Consider the following 18,884-nt stretch of genomic DNA (forward strand, 5'->3'; position numbering starts at 1 on the left):
GCGGTCATTAGTGCTTTCCCGAATAGGAAATAAAATTGGACAACGAAATCTCGAAATGTTGAAAATATTTCCAGAAGAAAGAAACACGATCAAGAGCATCATTTTAATGGTGCGACAGCAGCGACTACCAACAGTTCTGCTACCGGAGTCGACAAATTTCGAACACCAATTCCACAATGTCTGACCAGCCAGAGTCGTCTCCTAACAACACGAACAACAACAATGCTGTGAGCTCGTCGCCCGCTCCTGCGACAGGGTCGGGTTCCGCTCAACCTCAACCCTCTTCACCTGCACTGTTTTACGCCTCTTCGTCATCTCAGCGGGACACCTACGAACAAGATAGCGCTACTAGAAATAGCAGACAACGAGTGAACTCGTCGTTCAATAATGATGGCATGTCTCCTTTCAATTACCCATCTTCGCAATCCAATACCGGTCAAACACCTAGCTCACAGAGAAGAAACCATAGCGGTAGAACCCCACTAGGATCTTCTCTTGGCCTACCAGGAATTGCGACGAGACATTCTGATATTCGGAGCGACTCGTCTTTGTTTCAGCACGGCTCTTCATCAAGGGCTAGAATGAGAAGAAATGACGTGCAACCTTCTGACCTGTCTTCGCCAAGAAGATTTTATTCAGGGCTGGCAAGATCTGGCGACAATGCATACTCGTCCTCTTCGGACGCTCCTTCAGAATCGACGGAGCCAATGAGAATTATTTGGGGTACTAACATCAGCATCCAAGAGTGTGCCACCAATTTTCGCAATTTTTTGATGTCCTTCAAGTATGGTTACCGTAAGAAACTTGATGAAAGGGAACAATTCATCAATCAAACGACAGACGAAGAACTATACTACGTTAATATGCTAAATGAAATGCGAGATCTTGGTGCCACTAATCTGAATTTGGATGCGCGAAACCTTTTGGCGTTCAAGCAGACAGAAGACCTATACCACCAGCTTTTGAACTATCCACAAGAAGTCATTTCGATTATGGATCAAACGATTAAAGACTGTATGGTCTCACTTGTTGTTGACAATCGACTGGACCACAATTTGGATGAAATCGAAACCAAATTTTATAAAGTGAGACCTTACAACGTGGGAACCCAAAAAGGTATGCGTGAGTTAAATCCTAACGATATCGATAAGTTGATCAGTTTAAAGGGTTTAGTTCTCAGAGCCACCCCTGTTATACCGGACATGAAGGTTGCGTTTTTCAAGTGCAATGTTTGCGACCATACGGTTGCTGTAGAGATCGATAGAGGTGTCATCCAAGAGCCATCCCGGTGTGAACGTGTCGACTGTAACGAATCCAACTCTATGTCATTAATCCATAACAGGTGCTCGTTTGCCGACAAACAGGTCATCAAGTTACAAGAGACACCCGACACAGTCCCGGACGGTCAAACGCCACATTCTGTCTCGCTGTGTGTTTACGACGAGTTGGTCGATTCTTGTCGTGCTGGTGACAGGATTGAGGTTACAGGTACCTTCAGGTCTATCCCTATCAGAGCGAACTCCAGACAAAGAGTGCTGAAGTCTTTATACAAGACATACGTTGACGTGGTGCATGTGAAAAAGGTATCTGACAAAAGACTGGATGTTGACACATCGACTGTGGAACAGGAGCTACTTCAAAACAAAATGAACAACAATGAGATCGAGGAAACGAGACAGGTTTCGGATCAAGACATTGCCAAGATTCGCAACGTTGCCGCAAGAGAGGACTGTTACGACTTACTGTCGAGATCTATTGCCCCCAGTATCTTCGAATTGGACGACGTGAAAAAAGGTATCCTACTACAACTATTCGGGGGTGCCAACAAAACCTTCAAAAAGGGAGGGAGGTACAGAGGCGATGTCAATATTCTTCTATGTGGTGACCCGTCGACATCGAAGTCACAGATTTTGCAGTATGTCCACAAGATTGCCCCCCGTGGTGTATACACCTCCGGTAAGGGTTCGTCAGCAGTCGGTTTGACTGCTTACGTCACGAGAGATGTGGATACGAAACAGCTGGTCCTGGAGAGTGGTGCCTTAGTACTGTCTGACGGTGGTATATGTTGTATTGATGAATTTGACAAGATGAGTGATTCCACTAGGTCTGTGCTGCACGAGGTAATGGAGCAGCAGACAATCTCTATTGCGAAAGCTGGTATCATCACCACTTTGAATGCGAGGGCGTCTATCCTGGCCAGTGCTAACCCGATCGGGTCACGTTACAATCCACACTTACCAGTGACAGAAAACATCGACTTACCACCACCTTTGCTTTCCAGGTTTGATCTTGTGTATCTAATTTTGGATAAAGTGGATGAAGCCACTGACAGAGAGCTAGCGAAACATTTGACGAGCATGTACTTGGAAGACAGACCCACGCACGTTTCGACGGATGATATATTACCCATAGAGTTTTTGACAATGTACATCAACTACGCGAAGGAGAACATACATCCCGTGATTAACGATGCAGCGAAGAATGAGCTGGTGAGAGCTTACGTCGGGATGAGAAAGATGGGCGACGATTCGCGGTCCGACGAGAAGAGGATCACCGCGACGACGAGACAACTGGAAAGTATGATCCGTTTGGCTGAGGCGCACGCGAAGATGCGTCTTTCCCAGACTGTCGATCTGGTGGACGTACAAGAGGCTGTGAGACTGATCAGAACTGCGATCAAGGACTACGCTACGGACCCCAAAACTGGGAAGATTGATATGAACCTTATTCAGACTGGGAAGTCCGTGGTCCAGCGTAAGCTGCAAGAGGACCTCACGAGAGAGGTCTTGAGAGTGTTGACAGAGCACACGTCGGACTCGATGAGTTTCAGCGAGCTGATGCGGCAGATCAACGAACACGCGCAAGATAAAGTCGACTCCGGGGACATCTCGGAGGCTCTTTCGAGACTGCAGCAGGAGGACAAGGTCATTGTCCTCGGCGAAGGTGTGCGGAGGTCTGTTCGTCTCAACAACCGTGTCATATGAGCAACCCTGTACTGTGTGTACCACTACACCATACATGTATTAGTAAATAAACTCCTTGAATTATCATTGGCTGAGCGCTGAAGTGATATTTTTTGGAAGAGCGGGAAAATACTGAATATTGAATAAAAAGGCGGCAGGAGTCCGCACAGTTCAACTCCCTCCTCAGGTCTGCACGTTGAGTATTACCTTGCTGGACGGTATTAGACAGAGAGTGCAGGTGTGTTACAATGCTTGGTAGACTACAGAGTAATGGGGGTGCGCTGGTTGGCAGGGTTGTTAATATGACGACGAAAGCTGTCAACGTTTCGTTGTACTACGGGAAGGTCGGAGCGGAGTTATCGAAGCAGGTGTATTTGAAGGAGAAGTTGCAGCCGCCGAGTTGGGCCGACTTTCAGAGTGTATATTTGAAGCTGTACCAGAGCTCGTTGCGGCTAGCGAACAGCCCCAAGGCGGCGATCGACTGTCTGTCGCAGATCCCAAAGAACGATTTGATAAAGTATGGCTCCATTGGTGTCCAGTTGGTTGGGTTTTACTCCGTCGGGGAGGTCATTGGCAGGAGGAAGCTGGTTGGGTACAGAACGTACAATGAGCCAGCTGGAAAGGCGGAGCATTGAGAGATCCTCCCCCCTCCTTCCAATTGCAAATGCATGTACGTACGTGTGATTTCTGGAGGTGTGTACACAGTATTATTTATATTGGCAAATATTCTTCTCTCTGTGAAGCGCTCTTGCAATCAGACACTCAGTTGTTTTATCTTTTGATGCAGTTCTGCGATTCTTTGAGCGGTATCCATGAACAAGCTGAACTCTTCAATGACGGTGGATACAATTGCGTTGAGTCCAGTCTTCAGTACAAACACGTCGTTCGTGCGGTCCTGGTCCCTCTTCCCCGTGGGGGTCACAGTTGTCGCGGGCCCTGTAATTGCCCCAGCAGTGTTTGTAGTGGTTATCTTACCCGCAGTGCTTGATGTCGTCCCACTACCGAACACATCGCTGTTTATGCCGTTCATTGCGCTTTCTATGTCTGCAAGCACCGTTGCGAAATCGTCAAGTTTGCTCTTGAACATCTGGATCTTAGCCTGAAAAAATTTGTCCAGTTCCATCGCTGATATCTTGCTCCCCGGAGTGAGCAGTTGTTGCAAGATGAGCGAGAAATTCTGCGAGCTTGCGGTATTCTCGTCCGTAAGTTGTTTAATCGCTGATATTTTCTTCAGGTCGTTCGAGAGGGACTGGTTCGTCATGGACTGGTTTTTCATCAGGTACGAGATGTCCCTTGGGATGGATGCTATCAACTCCAGGTGTTCCTGTGTGTCTGCACGCAGATGTTGCGATATCTGCACCTGTTTCTGTATGTACTGATCCAGTTGCTCCACCTCTTGCCGCAACTGCGGTGGTAAGTCAATTATCCTTGTCATTGGAGTAACGGGCAACTGAGATATTTGTGAGAAGGAGGATTGTTGTTGTTGCGGTACATTGAGTTGCTGTAACCCACTGTACAAACTCTGCGTATTGTTGTTTGTCTGCGGGTTCGACTGCGTGTTACCGAAAAGAGACGACGTTGGTCCGCCGGCCGCTGGTTTACTCCCAAACAACCCCCCTGTAGTACCGGCACCAGCACCACCGAACAGACCACCAGTGGCAGCAGGCTTTGTTGCAGTGTTCCCAAAGGAAAACCCAGACGACGGCGCACTGCCCGTGCCCACACCTGTCCCTGCACCACCTACACTGCTACTTGCTGGTTTCCCAAAATTGAACATCCCTAGACTCTGCTGGACCCTTCACAAAGACAATTCAGCAGCAACAACTGCACTAGTTCTGAAACTATTAGCACTTTGTTCTTCTCAAGTATGCAATTTGCACTTTTACAGATGCCCGGCAGATTTCAAAAAAAAAAAATCACGGTCACATGATACGCACGTGACAGGAGGTACTGGGCACGTGACTTTTGGACTCTGCGGGATTCTACGATAGACCTGGTGCGGGGTTGGAACTTTGGAAAACCTGCCCTCACAGTGACCAAGTTTTGGAAATCCTCCCGCAGAGACCCCTCCCAAAAAACCTTGTATCACGTGATGGGAAAGTGGTAAATTTACGCGTTGAAGGCAGTTTAAGATAAATTGTATATTTACACGCAATACGCTATAATAGCATAATGTTCGTAGACAGTAATATTGGCAACACACCTAGATCTCGACCCGTGTGTTGAAGAAATTCAAGATCTAGGGTTAAAGGAACTTCTGGACCGCAATTTGTAAGATATTTATTCCATTTTATACAAAGTAAAAACCAGTGATAACCTTGAATACGATTAACACTACTGCCCCAAAGAAACATACACGTATGTCCTCCAATGGAGCTGCTCTTTGCGTTGGTGATATCAGCACTACTCTGTTGGTCAAGTACTATCCACACTGCAACTACACCAAGATAGTAGACGCCACCGCCCAAACACGTGATCTGCACGTGATAAAATTGTGTTTGGGTGTCTCTGACATTCGGGTAACTGTACCCCCATGTGACCTCTTTTTTTACTTTTCCTTGAAAAAAAAAAAGTGAAAAATCATGAAGTCGTTCTTGACATACGACTGCCGCTTGTTCGCGTTGGTGTGTGCGTCGTCTATCAAGAGAACACAGTGCTAAACAGCAAGTGACCCCTTAGACTGAATACGCAATTGACGAAAGATGGGTATCCCGAAGTTTTTCAGGTACATCTCTGAGAGATGGCCGATGATATCCCAGCTGATCGAGGGCTCACAGATCCCGGAGTTCGACAACTTGTACTTAGACATGAATTCTATTCTTCATACGTGTACGCACGGTAATGATGACGACGTGACGAAACGGATGACCGAGGAAGAGGTTTTTGCGAAGATATTCTCGTACATTGACCATCTGTTCCTCACCATCAAGCCCCAGAAGGTTTTCTACATGGCAATTGACGGTGTGGCACCGCGTGCAAAGATGAACCAACAGCGGTCCCGTCGGTTTAGAACCGCAATGGACGCCGAGAATATGCTCAAGAAGGCTCTGCAGAGGGGGGAGGAGATCCCCAGTGGGGAACCCTTCGACTCAAACTCGATTACCCCGGGGACAGAGTTTATGGCCAAATTGACCAAGAACTTAAAGTACTTCATCCACGATAAGATCTCGAACGACTCCAATTGGTCAGGGGACGTCGAGATTATCTTCTCTGGGCACGAGGTGCCAGGGAGGGGGAGGCACAAGATTATGAGCTTCATTAGGAACCTGAGGTCGCAGGATGGGTTCGACAACAACACGAGACACTGCATCTACGGGCTCGACGCAGATCTGATCATGTTGTCTCTCTCCGCACACGCGCCACATTTCGCGTTACTCAGGGAGGAAGTTGTGTTTGGCGGTAGGAGAGGGCAGAGGCCGAAGGCGCTCGAGGAGCAGAATTTCTTCCTATTGCACATCTCGTTGCTGAGAGAGTACATGGGGCTCGAGTTCCAGGAGATCGCGGACGAATTGAAGTTTACGTATGACTTCGAAAGGGTCCTCGACGACTTCATCCTCGTCATGTTCGTCATCGGTAACGATTTTTTGCCCAACTTGCCCGACCTCCATTTGAACAAGGGCGCGTTCCCTGTTCTTCTGCAGACTTTCAAAGAGGCACTGCTACATCTGGACGGATACATAAATGAAAACGGGCAGATAAACTTGCACAGACTGAAAGTCTGGCTTGACTACCTTTCGCAATTCGAACTGATGAATTTCGAAAGGAAGGATATTGACGTGGACTGGTTCAACCAGCAACTGGAGAATATCTCGCTAGAGGGGGAACGGAAACGTGCCCTAATGGGGAAGAAACTACTGCTCAAACAGCAGAAGAAACTCGTGGGGCTTATCAAACCGTGGATCATCAAAGTAGCGAACGAACGGTACCCGTCAAACATCGAGGACGAAAAAGTGCCCACGTTACATTTGCCCACGGACAAAAATGAGCTGATTTTGCACGACTTGTCCTTCTTGAAGGAACTCGCGCACGATCTGGGGCTGTTCATCGTGCATTCCAAATCTAAGGACGACTACTCGCTGAAATTGGATATCGACGGCATCAACCCGCATGAGACGGAGGATGAACACGAGGAGAGGGTCAAGTCCTTAAGAAGGACCGTGAAACGGTACGAGCAGGCTGTGCTCGTCGACGACGAGGAGGAACTCGAAAGGGAACGTGAGATGTACAACAAAAGGTTCGACAAGTGGAAAAACCAATACTACAAGGAAAAACTGGGGTATGGCTCACAGGATGACGACAAGATCGTGGACCTGACCAAGAACTATGTCGAAGGTTTGCAGTGGGTGCTGTACTACTACTACAGAGGGTGTCCCTCGTGGGGGTGGTACTACCAGCACCACTACGCTCCACGTATCTCAGACCTCGCCAGGGGACTTGACCAGATCATCAAGTTTGATTTGGGACGGCCCTTCACACCGTTTGAACAGCTGATGGCCGTTCTCCCAGAAAGATCGAAGAACCTCATCCCAGCAGCACTGAGACCGTTAATGTACGACCCTAACTCGCCCATCATCGACTTCTATCCTGCTTCTGTCAAATTGGATATGAACGGGAAGACTGCCGATTGGGAGGCGGTTGTATTACTATCTTTTGTCGACGAACAAAGACTTGTCGAGGCAATGAAGCCATACTTGGCCAAACTGACCCCTGAAGAACGCGAGAGAAACTCGTTTGGCGTAGATTTGAGATTTGCGTTCAACCCGCAGACGGACAACGTGTATAAGAGTCCCCTAAGCGGCATCTTTGCGGACATCGAACACAACCACTGTATTGAGAGACCGCACGAACTGAAACAACTTGCTGATTCTGAAATCAGGTACGGGTTACTCCCCGATGCCAAGATGGGGACAGAATTGCTTGCCGGGTTCCCCACTTTGAAGACTCTGCCCTTCAAGGACGAATTGGAGTACAACGAGAGTCATGTGTTTCAACAACCTTCCAGACAGCAGTCCGTGTGTCTGAAGATGGAGGACATCTACAAGGAAAATAACTTGACTGCCGAGGAAATCGCCAAGAGATACATCAATAAGGTGGTGTATACCAGGTGGCCATTTTTGAGAGAATCGAGACTGGTCTCCGTTTGTGATTCAAATACGGTGTTCGAATTTAAAGAAACGGGCAAGCAAAACGAAAAGAGAACTGGCAGAATTGTGGAGCGGAAGGCCGATATCCACGAGCAGAAGAAGTACTCTTCTTTGAAGAAGTCGCTGATGAGGGATTATGCTAAACGCAAAGCCGTCATCTTGGACAACATCAGGGTCATCATTGAAGTGGAACCCGTGACAGGTTTAGTGAGGAACTCAGAGGGTGCGTACGTGAAAACTTTCTCTTCCAACACAGAATTCTTCCCACTGCAGCTCATGGTTGAGTCCATCTCCAATGTTGATATCCGGTACAAGGAGAGAGAGGCATTACCGATCTCGGAAGAGTTTCCCGAGGGTTCCCGTGCGATCTTTTTGGGAGACTATGCCTATGGTGGCGAAACTACCATCAACGGATACAGCAACGAGAAGAAGCTGAAAATCACTGTTAAAAAGAGACTGGTCAAGGCAGAACCAACAATCGGGAGAGAAATGGTAGAGCACGACAGGAAAATGGTTCAGTATTACCCGTCCTTCGCTGTTGCCAAGCAACTGGGGTTGAACAGGCTGTTCTTGTCCCGGATCACCTCCAGGTTCCTCGTTAATGACGGCACCGGCAAACGTGTGAATGTCGGTATTCCAGTGAAATTTGACGCCAAGAACGAAAAGGTGCTAGGCTACGCGAGGAAAAATCCAAAGGGCTGGGAATACTCTAACCTGCTTGTTCATCTGCTAAGAGAATACAAACAGAGATTCCCTGACTTTTACCAAGCGCTGCAAAACATCTCGGGGAACGATATCCCAAATATTAAGAAGATTCTGCCAAAGTTGGAGCCAAAGCAGGCCATGGAAAGGTTGGACGAGATCAAAAAGTGGAACAAGTTTGTCACTGAGAATTTTGTTATCGTATCGCTAGAGAGTGATTCTTTAACAAAGGGTTCCATCGTGGCCGTTGAAAAATATGTGCTACAGCACTCGTCCGAGCTTGCGCAGTTCGAGATGAAGAATCTAGCTAAGGTCCCTCGGGAAGCGATCTTGAACCCAAGAGTATCTTTGGGTTTACTCCGCTCCCAAAGATTCAGGCTGGGTGACCGTGTTATCTATGTTCAAGATTCTGGTAAGGTGCCATTGTTCTCGAAGGGAACTGTCGTTGGCTACACTACCCTGGGGCTGAATTTGTCCGTTCAGGTTCTCTTCGATCACGAACTGGTAGCTGGTAATACGTTTGGTGGGAGGTTGACCACCAAGAGGGGTATTGGTCTGGACTCTTCTTTGCTATTAAACATAACCGATCGTCAATTTATTTACCATTCAAAGGCTTCCAAAAAGGTACAAACCCAAAACCCTAAGCAGAACTCTGCTGCCGCCTCGTTGAAAAAGAAGGCAAACTTGGCCCAGAAAAACAAGGAAGCGGTTGAGAAGGCTGAAAAGGGCAAAGAAGCAGCACACGAATTGCTGAACTTGATTCAAAACCCACAAGATGAACGCGATCTTCCAGAGGGCGGGGAAGATACCTCAAGTAAACCAAAGCAGGAAAAGGGGAACTCTGCTAACCACAAGAAAAAACCGCGTCCCAAAGTAGCTTTGCTGAAAAAGAAGGACGAGTCATCAAAGTTAAATGGCAACGAGGAAATCTCGCCACCAAACAAAAACATTGCGAACTCTGTCTTCAGTGCTGTGTTAAACCAATACGGCGAAGGAAATGCTATGCATCCGGCACCCATGCCGAATGGGGTTATCGGCGGCGAGATGGCTGCTCCAGGGATGGCAGGTCCTCATCAGATAGGCTACCAGACACTTAATCCAAATGGCTTACCGTACCATAATATTCAACCTCATCAACAAATGATGGCCGGTCCTCCTCAACAGCCCTATCCACCCCACCCACATCACAGTCACCATCAGGGACCAGCCCATCTAAACAGCAACCATCCAAATTTGGTTTACCCACAGCATGCTGTGCAGGCCCCAGGTTTCTTACCAATGGATCCAACTGGTCATGCACATGAAAGCGCCAAAGAATCAGAAACTGCTAAGCACTGAAAAGCTCTCAAAGATTGGTAGCTATGTTTTACCGTTTGTTTCCTTTCTTGTCTCCTACAGCAACATTTGACTTGATGTGTTGAGTTTATATACACCTATATTTATACATGAAGCTCAATACACGCCTGTATAAACCAAATGCGACAATATTTGACACTATATAAGATGTTTCGTTACTATCTTTAGGAATCGTCTTCCTGAGTTAGTTTCTCTGCCTTCTTTTGATTGAGTTCATTGCTTTTAGCGAACCACTTACTCTCAAACCCATTAGACCTATCGATGCCGTCCCATCTTGCACCGGACGGAATCCCAAATCTGTTTTCAAATGATATACCGTTGAATAATTTTCTACCAAGTAAAGATTGCCTTGATGATGCGCCAATCTCTCTGCTGTTTTGTTGGGATAATGGATCATCTGAAAATATAGCAGCGCTCTTTGTGACACTTGCGTTTCGTTTCGTGCCATTGGCAGCCATTAACACCTGCACCTCCCCTCTGTTCACTTCTTTGATTCTTCGTATTTTTATCTGTTCTCTCAAATCCTCGTCCTGTCGGCGGTTAATAATTTGTTCTGTTGTCAGTTTGTGACCCTTAGAGTCCCTATGGATCGTTTCATGTTTTTTTTCAACAAGTGGGCTATCAACTGGTTCCTCGAGAGTAACTGTATTTACATCTTTGGCAGTGCTGGAAAGCGTTATAATTTCGTTAGTGATCACATCCTTCCATAGTGCACCCCCAGACTGATTACTTGGTCCACTACCATGATGTTCATGCGTGCTGCCGTGTTTACCAACTAGTTGGATTGAATTATCGGTTATGTTCAAATTCCTCTTTTCCGTGCCTCTCTTCCCTGTACCTTCCCCGGAATGCTTCGGTTTCATCACCTTCTTTGCCTTATCCTTGGATTTGGAAGGTCCATACGTACTTGCTAGGTACCCATGTAGTGACATACGTGCTTGCCGGAACGCTTTAGCCTCGTCTGCTCTAAGATGCTTCTGACGTTAAGAAATAATAGCAAATATATACTTATATGTTGTTATATAGTGCCCTCTGCAAATGTATTTAAACGCTTCAAACGCTCTTCAGAGTGAGAGCAACCACCTGCTATGCAATTACGCTCTGAGTTTGTTGGATTAATAGCACTTGATTTGAAGGGGTTGATAGACGTTCAACATGATGTTACGCGCTTGCTGGAGATAAAGATTCAGAAACTTGGGCTTGCAGGTTTCAAAAGTGAGATGGGGAACAACACCTTTGTGACTTTGAAGTTGGAAGAAAAGCACGAAAAACCAGACTTCAAAAGTGAAGCGGTTAAGTTAGAAGGTGATGAGGAGATCGAGGACTCCTTTAATGATAGCGAAGAGTTTATTCTGACGCAGTATGAAGAGAAATCCACAGTACCCGCCAACAGTACCGTTGAATTAGGTAACGCGTTTAGCTCACCCCTCAAAGATTCCATGGACTCTCAACCGAAAAATATATGTCCTTCACAGAGCACTGAAATATATGTGGATCCTGTTGTCGAAGCAAACAATGTCATTGCAGGGAAACCAGAAAGGAAAGAGAAAATCGATTTCTGTAGTAATCCTTTGACAGGGAAACCTTGGATTTTGGAGGATTTCAAACCCAATCACGATATGGCAAGCGTTAAACGCGGTAGGAGGAAACTTCAACAGTTTTACGCCAAAGTAGGGAAACCAGACAATCATCTCACTACTACAGTCATAGATGATGATGAAAATAGCATTGGCGATGATGGAGAATTTGCATTTGACAACTTGCGAACCAGGTCCAGATCACCGCCAGGGTTTGGAAGAATGGATTTTCCCTCAACACAAGAAAGAACTACGGACAAGGTAAAGTCCCAGCGCATCATCTACAGGAAAACTCTCCATAGGTTCTTACAAGCAGTAAACAACAGAATCCCCCCACAAGAGCGAGAGTATATATTCAAAAAGGACAAACTGAATGAGTTGGTCAACGAAGAGGGATGCCAGTGGGATTCAAATCACTTGAAGGTGTTTGCAAGGAAATGACCCCGATGCTTGTCCCATATTGCAATTAATTATAATGTGTTGAAAATAAAATGTGCAGAATTTCAAGGTCGAATTATCGAAGTATTTCGATGGCCCATAGAAAAGGATGAGGGTATACGCAACATGACATCGCGACAGCCACCTTCATTGCCTGGACTATACTATGATCCGTCAAAGAAAAGATATTTTCCCGCTACTCGCGAAGTACAAAGTCAGCTGAAGAGAGCTAAGCTACAGGAAGACTGGAAAGAAGAACTTCTAAACCATGAAAACGTCCGACTGATAAATTACGAAAGCGGTATATTAGAATATTGCGATGTGTTCAACAGGGCATGTGATAAACGGGTACTTAAGAAAGTGGATCTTGCTTCACTGACCCTCACGAACAGCGCATTAGAGAGACGACAATGGGCCTCAGACAGATCAATGAATGTCGATGCGGTAACTGAAAACTGCCTTTCCAACTCAGATGTTTTCCTCTGTGATACAAATATTACAGTTCATAACTTTGTATTGTTGAAGGGATACATGATTGATGCTTTAGGGAGCATCTATGATTACACACTAGAAAACGGCAATCGTATCAAATCAACCGATTTAAAATCTCCAATAACGGCATACTCCAAAAAGTTTCTGGAGAAAGACGAACACTCATTTGCAGATATTATATGCCGTCAATTTTCTGTTTTGAATCATCACATATTTGGATTTGTAGCTTTCAAGGATACTTCTTTTGGAATTGAAAGAAACTACTTTTACAAGTACAGTATTGCCTCCAAAAAATACGATACGATCATTAACGTTGGGGCGAAAACTGAAAGTGTTTCATGCGCTATTTTCTTAAAACGATGCCTTATATTCGCAGCCAGAAACAAACTATACACATCGCTTTGGGCCAAGAAACAAGTTTCAGTAAGAGCAATTTCGACTTATGCAAGGGGAAATAAGCCTTCTTCCGATATCTTAGCAATGGCAGTATTTGAGGCTGAAGGAAACCTGTATTTGGGCATGCGCGATGGGAAACTCTTCTACATTCGTATAAGTGGACATAATCTGCTCATGACCGAAAAGACTGAGTTAAAATTGCATCCTTCCGCAATGCTCAAATCTATTGTTTCTTTATCTGTGCTTGGAAAAAACATGCTATTAGTCTCTGCTTTAGCCAAAAACCAAGAGTTCCAGGGTTTATTTATTTTGACAGGTTTCAAACGGGCAACATTTGAAAAGGTGCAACAGTTAAAAACAAAGTTCCTCAATTTTACCAAGGACACCGAAATATGTGCTGCATCCCCTTGCGGCAACTTTATATGCTACGGCAAGAAGGGTGACGTAAGTTCAGATGATGCCAGTATTGGAAAAACTGCGAACTTTGAGGTCTTTGCATTATACGAAACGACGACTAGTACCAATAATAGAGAACCGATTACCGTGCGTTATCCATTTGCAACTATGAATGACTTCCTTGCCGGTAAGTTTGACTTAAAGCACTATAAATTATCGAAGGTACAATTTATAAGAGACCTGAATACGAATGACTTGCAGGTAAAAACTGTGACCCCGATCTCAGCTTATTTTCCCACAATCCCCTCAAACCGGGAATTTCTATCCCAATTTCCTAAAGAAACGAATCATTACGATATTCGTTCAGCTTCATTCAAAGTACCTGGATACCAAGCCCGAATATCGATGATGTTCGAGTGCAACAACAACATGTCCTTGGAACCAATTGTAATATCTGTTGACGTAGTATGACGCGCATATGCTTATATAAAAGGCAACCTCGGTAGGTAATACTATTCAGACATTTATGGGGTGATGAGAGAATTAAACTGCGAGGATAAATTGGGAACTTCCTTTGAAAATGGACTCATGACCCGTTATCCTCTCAATTACAATACTAAAAACTATTATAAACCCGACATGTGAGTATACAAACTTGAACCATGCGGATGGCCCGTTATCCGGAACATATATAAAACCCAAGGTATCTGAACCGACATCTTTCAAGACCGTCTCTAAATCCAGGACCCAACGAAGAAACCAGTCTTAGACAAGCAAGTACAACTGCTATAACTACATACTTTAGATATACGGCGTAAATACACAATATCAGAGTCCTTACACAGTTTAATTAATCATAACCGACTTTAGCTCTTACAGAAACTAGAGGAAGTTTTTTGACGAAAATATGCGTTTTCGAAGATCGTGTCTTTTTGAAGATGTTTAGTTATAATATAGTGTATACTTGAAAAAAAATACAGATAGTACAAATAGTAGAGAAAAAGGGGCTATACCGACATACCTTGACTAGAATATAATGAGTGGACATGTTTAAAATGCATGAACAGAAACAAAAAAGGATGTTCTGTAGAAATTTGATTTTTTTTGGGGGTTAAAAGAATCTTAGTGATAAGTTCCAACTGGATCATCTATCAAAGCAGCCTTCCCCGCTTTCACAATGATAAAGCGACTTTTAATAATATAACAACGTTTTGATCCAGGAAAATCATACTCTTGATTTTTTTTAATTTGTGAACAGGATTCTTCTCGATGAAGAAAGTATCAGGATTCTTTCACTTATCGGACTAACCGCCGAAATGTTTTCCGAAAAAATGAAAGAAAATAGAATAAATAGCAAAAAAAAGGATAAAGGGAATGATACGAATGGTATCTCTAACGGAAATTAAAATTTTTAAATTCGTCATCTCCCAAAAACATCATTGACGCACCGATCCCACTACCAGCAGTGTTGTCGTTGTTGAAAGGAGCTGGCTGTATATACGGGTTGCTCACAATTCTTTGACGCTGAGGCGGAGTAGTCATGAAAAGATTCATGTCTGTACCTTGAGCGTTAATGTTTGGGTTCGGAGAAAGAAACGCCATATTTGAATACATTCCGTTTAAGTTAGGAGATCTGTTGACGTCGTTGATAATACTTCCACTCGAAGTGGATGGCATCATCGGGGTTGTCTGGTACAAAGTACTTGAACTGCTGCTATGACCAATGTGGCTAGTATCGTTTAAAAAGAACATCGAAGGCTGCGAAGATGGTTGGGACGGCATAGCACCCGACAGCGACAGATTAGACATTGGTACCGACAGATTGATGTCAACATTGGGTTGTTGAGGTGGGTAATGGTTTGGAACTCCACCGTTTGCGGGAGAGCTCAAAGTAAAGGCTTGCTGCTGTTGCTGCTGTTGGAAATTCAATGGAGAGCCGTTTTGAAAGCTGAAGATATTGGTCATTGATCCGCGCGTAGAAGATGGATTAGTCTGGTGCATAGATGTCTGTGAATGTTGGTTAACGTCTTGATACACGTTTGTTAGCTGGTGCTTGTTAACAGAGCCATTTCTCTTGTGATAGGCGTTTGCTGGCAAAGAGAAGTGACGCTGGTGGGATTTGGGATTATTCCGCTGATTGGTAGCCTTGGCCTCGACGTTGTTGGGGGCAGGTGGCTTGGTTGTCTGCATGTCGGACACATTCACACCGGCCAATTCGGAATAAGCTTTGACCTTTAACTTGATCTTTTTTGCGTACGATGTTGTCTTGATGCTTGGAAGTAATTCTTTAGTGGCCGCGACCAAAGCAGTGATTTTGACTGTAAAATCGTGACAAAAAGCAGAATGTTTTGCAAGAGCAAAACTAGCGCTGTTGTTGTCTGGGTAATCTAACATCATATTATAGTTCTTGACGTCCAGTAGAGTTTGCAAGGCGTAATTTCCGAAATTGTCCCTTATCAAAACGTTGAGATTTGTTGTAAAAATGTCAATGATAGCCAGTAATATGTTCATCGTGTTGTTGACTATATCATCATTAACGTTGGGGATATACTCGCCTTGCATGAACCCGGTGATAATGCCGAACAGTTTCTTGATGAATTTTTCAACAACGTTTGATGAGAACTTCAAACAAGATAGTTGGCACAGTTCGTTGGCTAGTTTGTTGAAAACCTCGTTCAACAGAAAGAAGTCAAGTTCTTTGATATCAAACAAAAATTGAATGATGTAATTCCCGAACTGATCGTTAATAAGACCCGGTAGGAATTCTATGATTTTCACCGATATGCTAAAAATCTGTTGTAGAGTGCATACACTCAGTAATTTCTGAAGCACACAACAACCATGTTTATGTGTAGAGATTGTGATAATGTTGTTGTTTTTGATTATGGCGTTGATGATGAAATCAAATTTGGACGAGGGGAACTTGAAGATACATTTCTGAATCACGTGGTTGCCGTTCAAATCGTTGATCAATGTGACGACTTGCTCGATAGGTGTGAATTCCGGGGAGAACCCCTTCACAATCAGATTTATCTGTTGGTCGTTGTCCACGGTGTCTATTATTTTTTGCAAAGAACGAGTACCGTACTGGTTGATTGAAATCTTGAAAACGTGTTGGTATATCGATTCGATCAAAACGGTTCTCTGGTCGACGGTAAGGAAATCACAGGATTTCTGGATTAAGTAGTTACCGAACGGGTCGAGAATCAGGTTCAGGAGGAATGGCTTGACTTGCTCAAACATAAGATCTCTTACCAGATTCGACTCCTCGATGGAACTGGACTCCAATTTTTTCTGTAGAAATCGACAACCAAACTGGTCCGTAGCCAATTTCGCGTAATCCAAGTCTTTCAAAGGTGTGGACATAATTTCATTCATTGACGGGACGCCCTCCTTTGCATCCGTAACAAAACCAGCCCTCGCCTTCTTTTCAGTGGCTTTAGATTTCTTCGAGGTAGGGGCAGAAGCAGAGGCAGAGGCAGAAGCAAGAGTAGGCGCCCTGGCTCCATCGTTCCCAGAACTAGCAAATTCATCAATCAGCGGCAAGTTGCTGCTATAGCTGGAAGCCGTGGGCGCAATGCCTAGTTGTAAAACAGAAGTAGTGGGGTCTATTGGTACCAGTGGCGACTGTGCGTTAATGAATTGGTTGAACCCTGACAAATCCAGCGACTGAGTCTTTTGATGGTTTTTCTTGTTGTTCATCTGTCCCAAAGGTGGCGGTGTAACTGGTTCCACCAGGGATTGCACGGAATTTATCGACAGCTGGGGCTGGTGGTGGTTATACGACATGATCGAGTTGTTTGAATTGGATGTGGTCGATGAGGATCTGCTGGTGGAGGTCTGATTTGAATTTAAAGTATTATTCTGCTATTTTGAAGCAAACAAATGGAATAAAATACAGATGTTAGTAAAAGTTGAGGGAGAGACGCGTGAAATATAAAAGCAGACAGCAAAGTAGGGACCTTATTTCGTGAGTGAATGAAAGGAGCAACGACAACAGAATTAAATGGAACAGCCCGTACAAGTTCTCTTTTCTCTTTCGCTTCTTCTCTCTTTAACTCCCTTTTTTGGTTCTTAATTGGAAATAGGGAATGCAATGTTCAAACCGCCCGTAGAACCCGACCTGCCAAGCACGTAACACTGAAAGGGGAACGAACACGAAACGGCCTGCCCAATTGCGTGTGCTGAAGTGAGGTAGCCCGTTTTACTTGTTCATCCACTGATGTGACAAGCTTCAGAATTTCCTGATCCGAGTATTTTCCGACACCCACAGCCCGCAGCCGAGCAATTTTTTTCTGCGTCAAATCGTCGGAACGGGATCTCGAGGGAAAAAAAAGTAGCCGGAAAGAGTAATTCTGCGGTATATCACTGGAAACGGCCAGAGCAAGAGAGAGAAAAAAAAGAAAAGAAAAGTTAAAAATAAAGAATAATGGCACAGTCAGGGTTTCACGTTTTCTCCAAAAATTAGGGTTGTATTTCTGTGCTGCGTTAGGGCTTGTTGCTAGCCCCGGTGGGATATTCCGCGGTGGGTGGTGGGTGGCCTATGTGGTGGGAAGGGAAAGTCATCTGGAACTGGGGACCGATAGAGCCCTATTGCTGTTGCTTGCTGTTCTATTTCATGCTTGGATAGAGGGATGTGTTGAAAAGAAAAAAAACCAATTAGTTGATTGTAGACATACCATTTAATGAAAGGATGGATCAGATCAGTACTGCGATATATAGTTCACACTTGAAAGTAAAGGAATGGTTTAGATATAATGTTTTTGGCCGATCAAGTTCTTTGTTTTCGACAGGGTAAACTCTGGCGATTGGACCTAGATCAGATGGAACAAACTTGTTGAGATCTCTGTAGTTGCTTTCCAAAACCGTTCTTTTTCCTTCTCAATTCGTCTTGAGCGTTCTTGGATCGAAGGGACCTTGCGATGTATGAACTCTTTGGTTCGGTGGGTATACTGCTTGATCGAGAAACCGGCCAAATGTGTTACTGTTCTGAACGATTGCTTTTGAACGGTGTGTGTGTGTGTGGACAGTAAGGGAACAAATCTGTCGAGAAGACAACTTGAGGTACTACTGAAAACGAAGAGATTATAAATGACCCGAGACAATATTGGAAGAGGGGAGTGAACAGCAGAGAGCAGAGAGAGGGACAGCGAATTAAAAATATATATGCGAAAAATAGAATGGGTGGGAAAAGCACACACACTGCAAGTTTCAATTCGGCGGAGGCTTCAAAAAGAAAAGAAACTCTGCAGCTTTTCACAACGAAATTTCGAGCATGAACTGATGATGATCTTGATCCGTATAGTACTACGTACTACGGGAAAAAGAAAAAAAAACCGATGAAGCAGAAGCCCTAAACTTACTCTTACTTACCCTTCTCAACTGTTGCTTCCTAGGGAAACGAAAAGGGAAACAGACAA

At 44.7% G+C, this 18,884-nt stretch overlaps 8 protein-coding genes across 8 annotated transcripts; 5 read left to right on the plus strand and 3 right to left on the minus strand.

The window, feature by feature from the left end:
- Positions 1-176: 176 nt before the first annotated feature.
- On the plus strand, positions 177-2,984 carry MCM4 (MCM DNA helicase complex subunit MCM4; the record flags this gene model as incomplete). Its single annotated transcript, XM_022608978.1, has 1 exon — positions 177-2,984. One exon carries the CDS (start codon positions 177-179, stop codon positions 2,982-2,984), a length of 2,808 nt encoding a protein of 935 aa, XP_022465420.1.
- A 227-nt stretch (positions 2,985-3,211) lies between these two features.
- Positions 3,212-3,598, plus strand: ATP20 (F1F0 ATP synthase subunit g; the record flags this gene model as incomplete). Its single annotated transcript, XM_022608979.1, has 1 exon — positions 3,212-3,598. One exon carries the CDS (start codon positions 3,212-3,214, stop codon positions 3,596-3,598), a length of 387 nt encoding a protein of 128 aa, XP_022465421.1.
- A 119-nt stretch (positions 3,599-3,717) lies between these two features.
- Positions 3,718-4,740, minus strand: NUP49 (FG-nucleoporin NUP49; the record flags this gene model as incomplete). The annotated part of the gene is made up of 1 exon (XM_022608980.1): positions 3,718-4,740. One exon carries the CDS (start codon positions 4,738-4,740, stop codon positions 3,718-3,720), a length of 1,023 nt encoding a protein of 340 aa, XP_022465422.1.
- A 925-nt stretch (positions 4,741-5,665) lies between these two features.
- Positions 5,666-10,147, plus strand: XRN1 (chromatin-binding exonuclease XRN1; the record flags this gene model as incomplete). Its single annotated transcript, XM_022608981.1, has 1 exon — positions 5,666-10,147. One exon carries the CDS (start codon positions 5,666-5,668, stop codon positions 10,145-10,147), a length of 4,482 nt encoding a protein of 1,493 aa, XP_022465423.1.
- Positions 10,148-10,329: 182 nt separating this feature from the next.
- Positions 10,330-11,097, minus strand: BUD13 (Bud13p; the record flags this gene model as incomplete). The annotated part of the gene is made up of 1 exon (XM_022608982.1): positions 10,330-11,097. One exon carries the CDS (start codon positions 11,095-11,097, stop codon positions 10,330-10,332), a length of 768 nt encoding a protein of 255 aa, XP_022465424.1.
- A 156-nt stretch (positions 11,098-11,253) lies between these two features.
- SAE2 (ssDNA endodeoxyribonuclease SAE2) lies at positions 11,254-12,183 on the plus strand (the record flags this gene model as incomplete). Its single annotated transcript, XM_022608983.1, has 1 exon — positions 11,254-12,183. One exon carries the CDS (start codon positions 11,254-11,256, stop codon positions 12,181-12,183), a length of 930 nt encoding a protein of 309 aa, XP_022465425.1.
- Positions 12,184-12,306: 123 nt separating this feature from the next.
- KNAG0G01220 (uncharacterized protein) lies at positions 12,307-13,935 on the plus strand (the record flags this gene model as incomplete). The annotated part of the gene is made up of 1 exon (XM_022608984.1): positions 12,307-13,935. One exon carries the CDS (start codon positions 12,307-12,309, stop codon positions 13,933-13,935), a length of 1,629 nt encoding a protein of 542 aa, XP_022465426.1.
- Positions 13,936-14,856: 921 nt separating this feature from the next.
- Positions 14,857-17,253, minus strand: MPT5 (Mpt5p; the record flags this gene model as incomplete). Its single annotated transcript, XM_022608986.1, has 1 exon — positions 14,857-17,253. One exon carries the CDS (start codon positions 17,251-17,253, stop codon positions 14,857-14,859), a length of 2,397 nt encoding a protein of 798 aa, XP_022465427.1.
- Positions 17,254-18,884: the final 1,631 nt, after the last annotated feature.

Source organism: Huiozyma naganishii, chromosome 7 (assembly GCF_000348985.1).
Source record: "Huiozyma naganishii CBS 8797 chromosome 7, complete genome".
In the NCBI taxonomy this organism is placed as follows: Eukaryota; Fungi; Ascomycota; class Saccharomycetes; order Saccharomycetales; family Saccharomycetaceae; genus Huiozyma; species Huiozyma naganishii.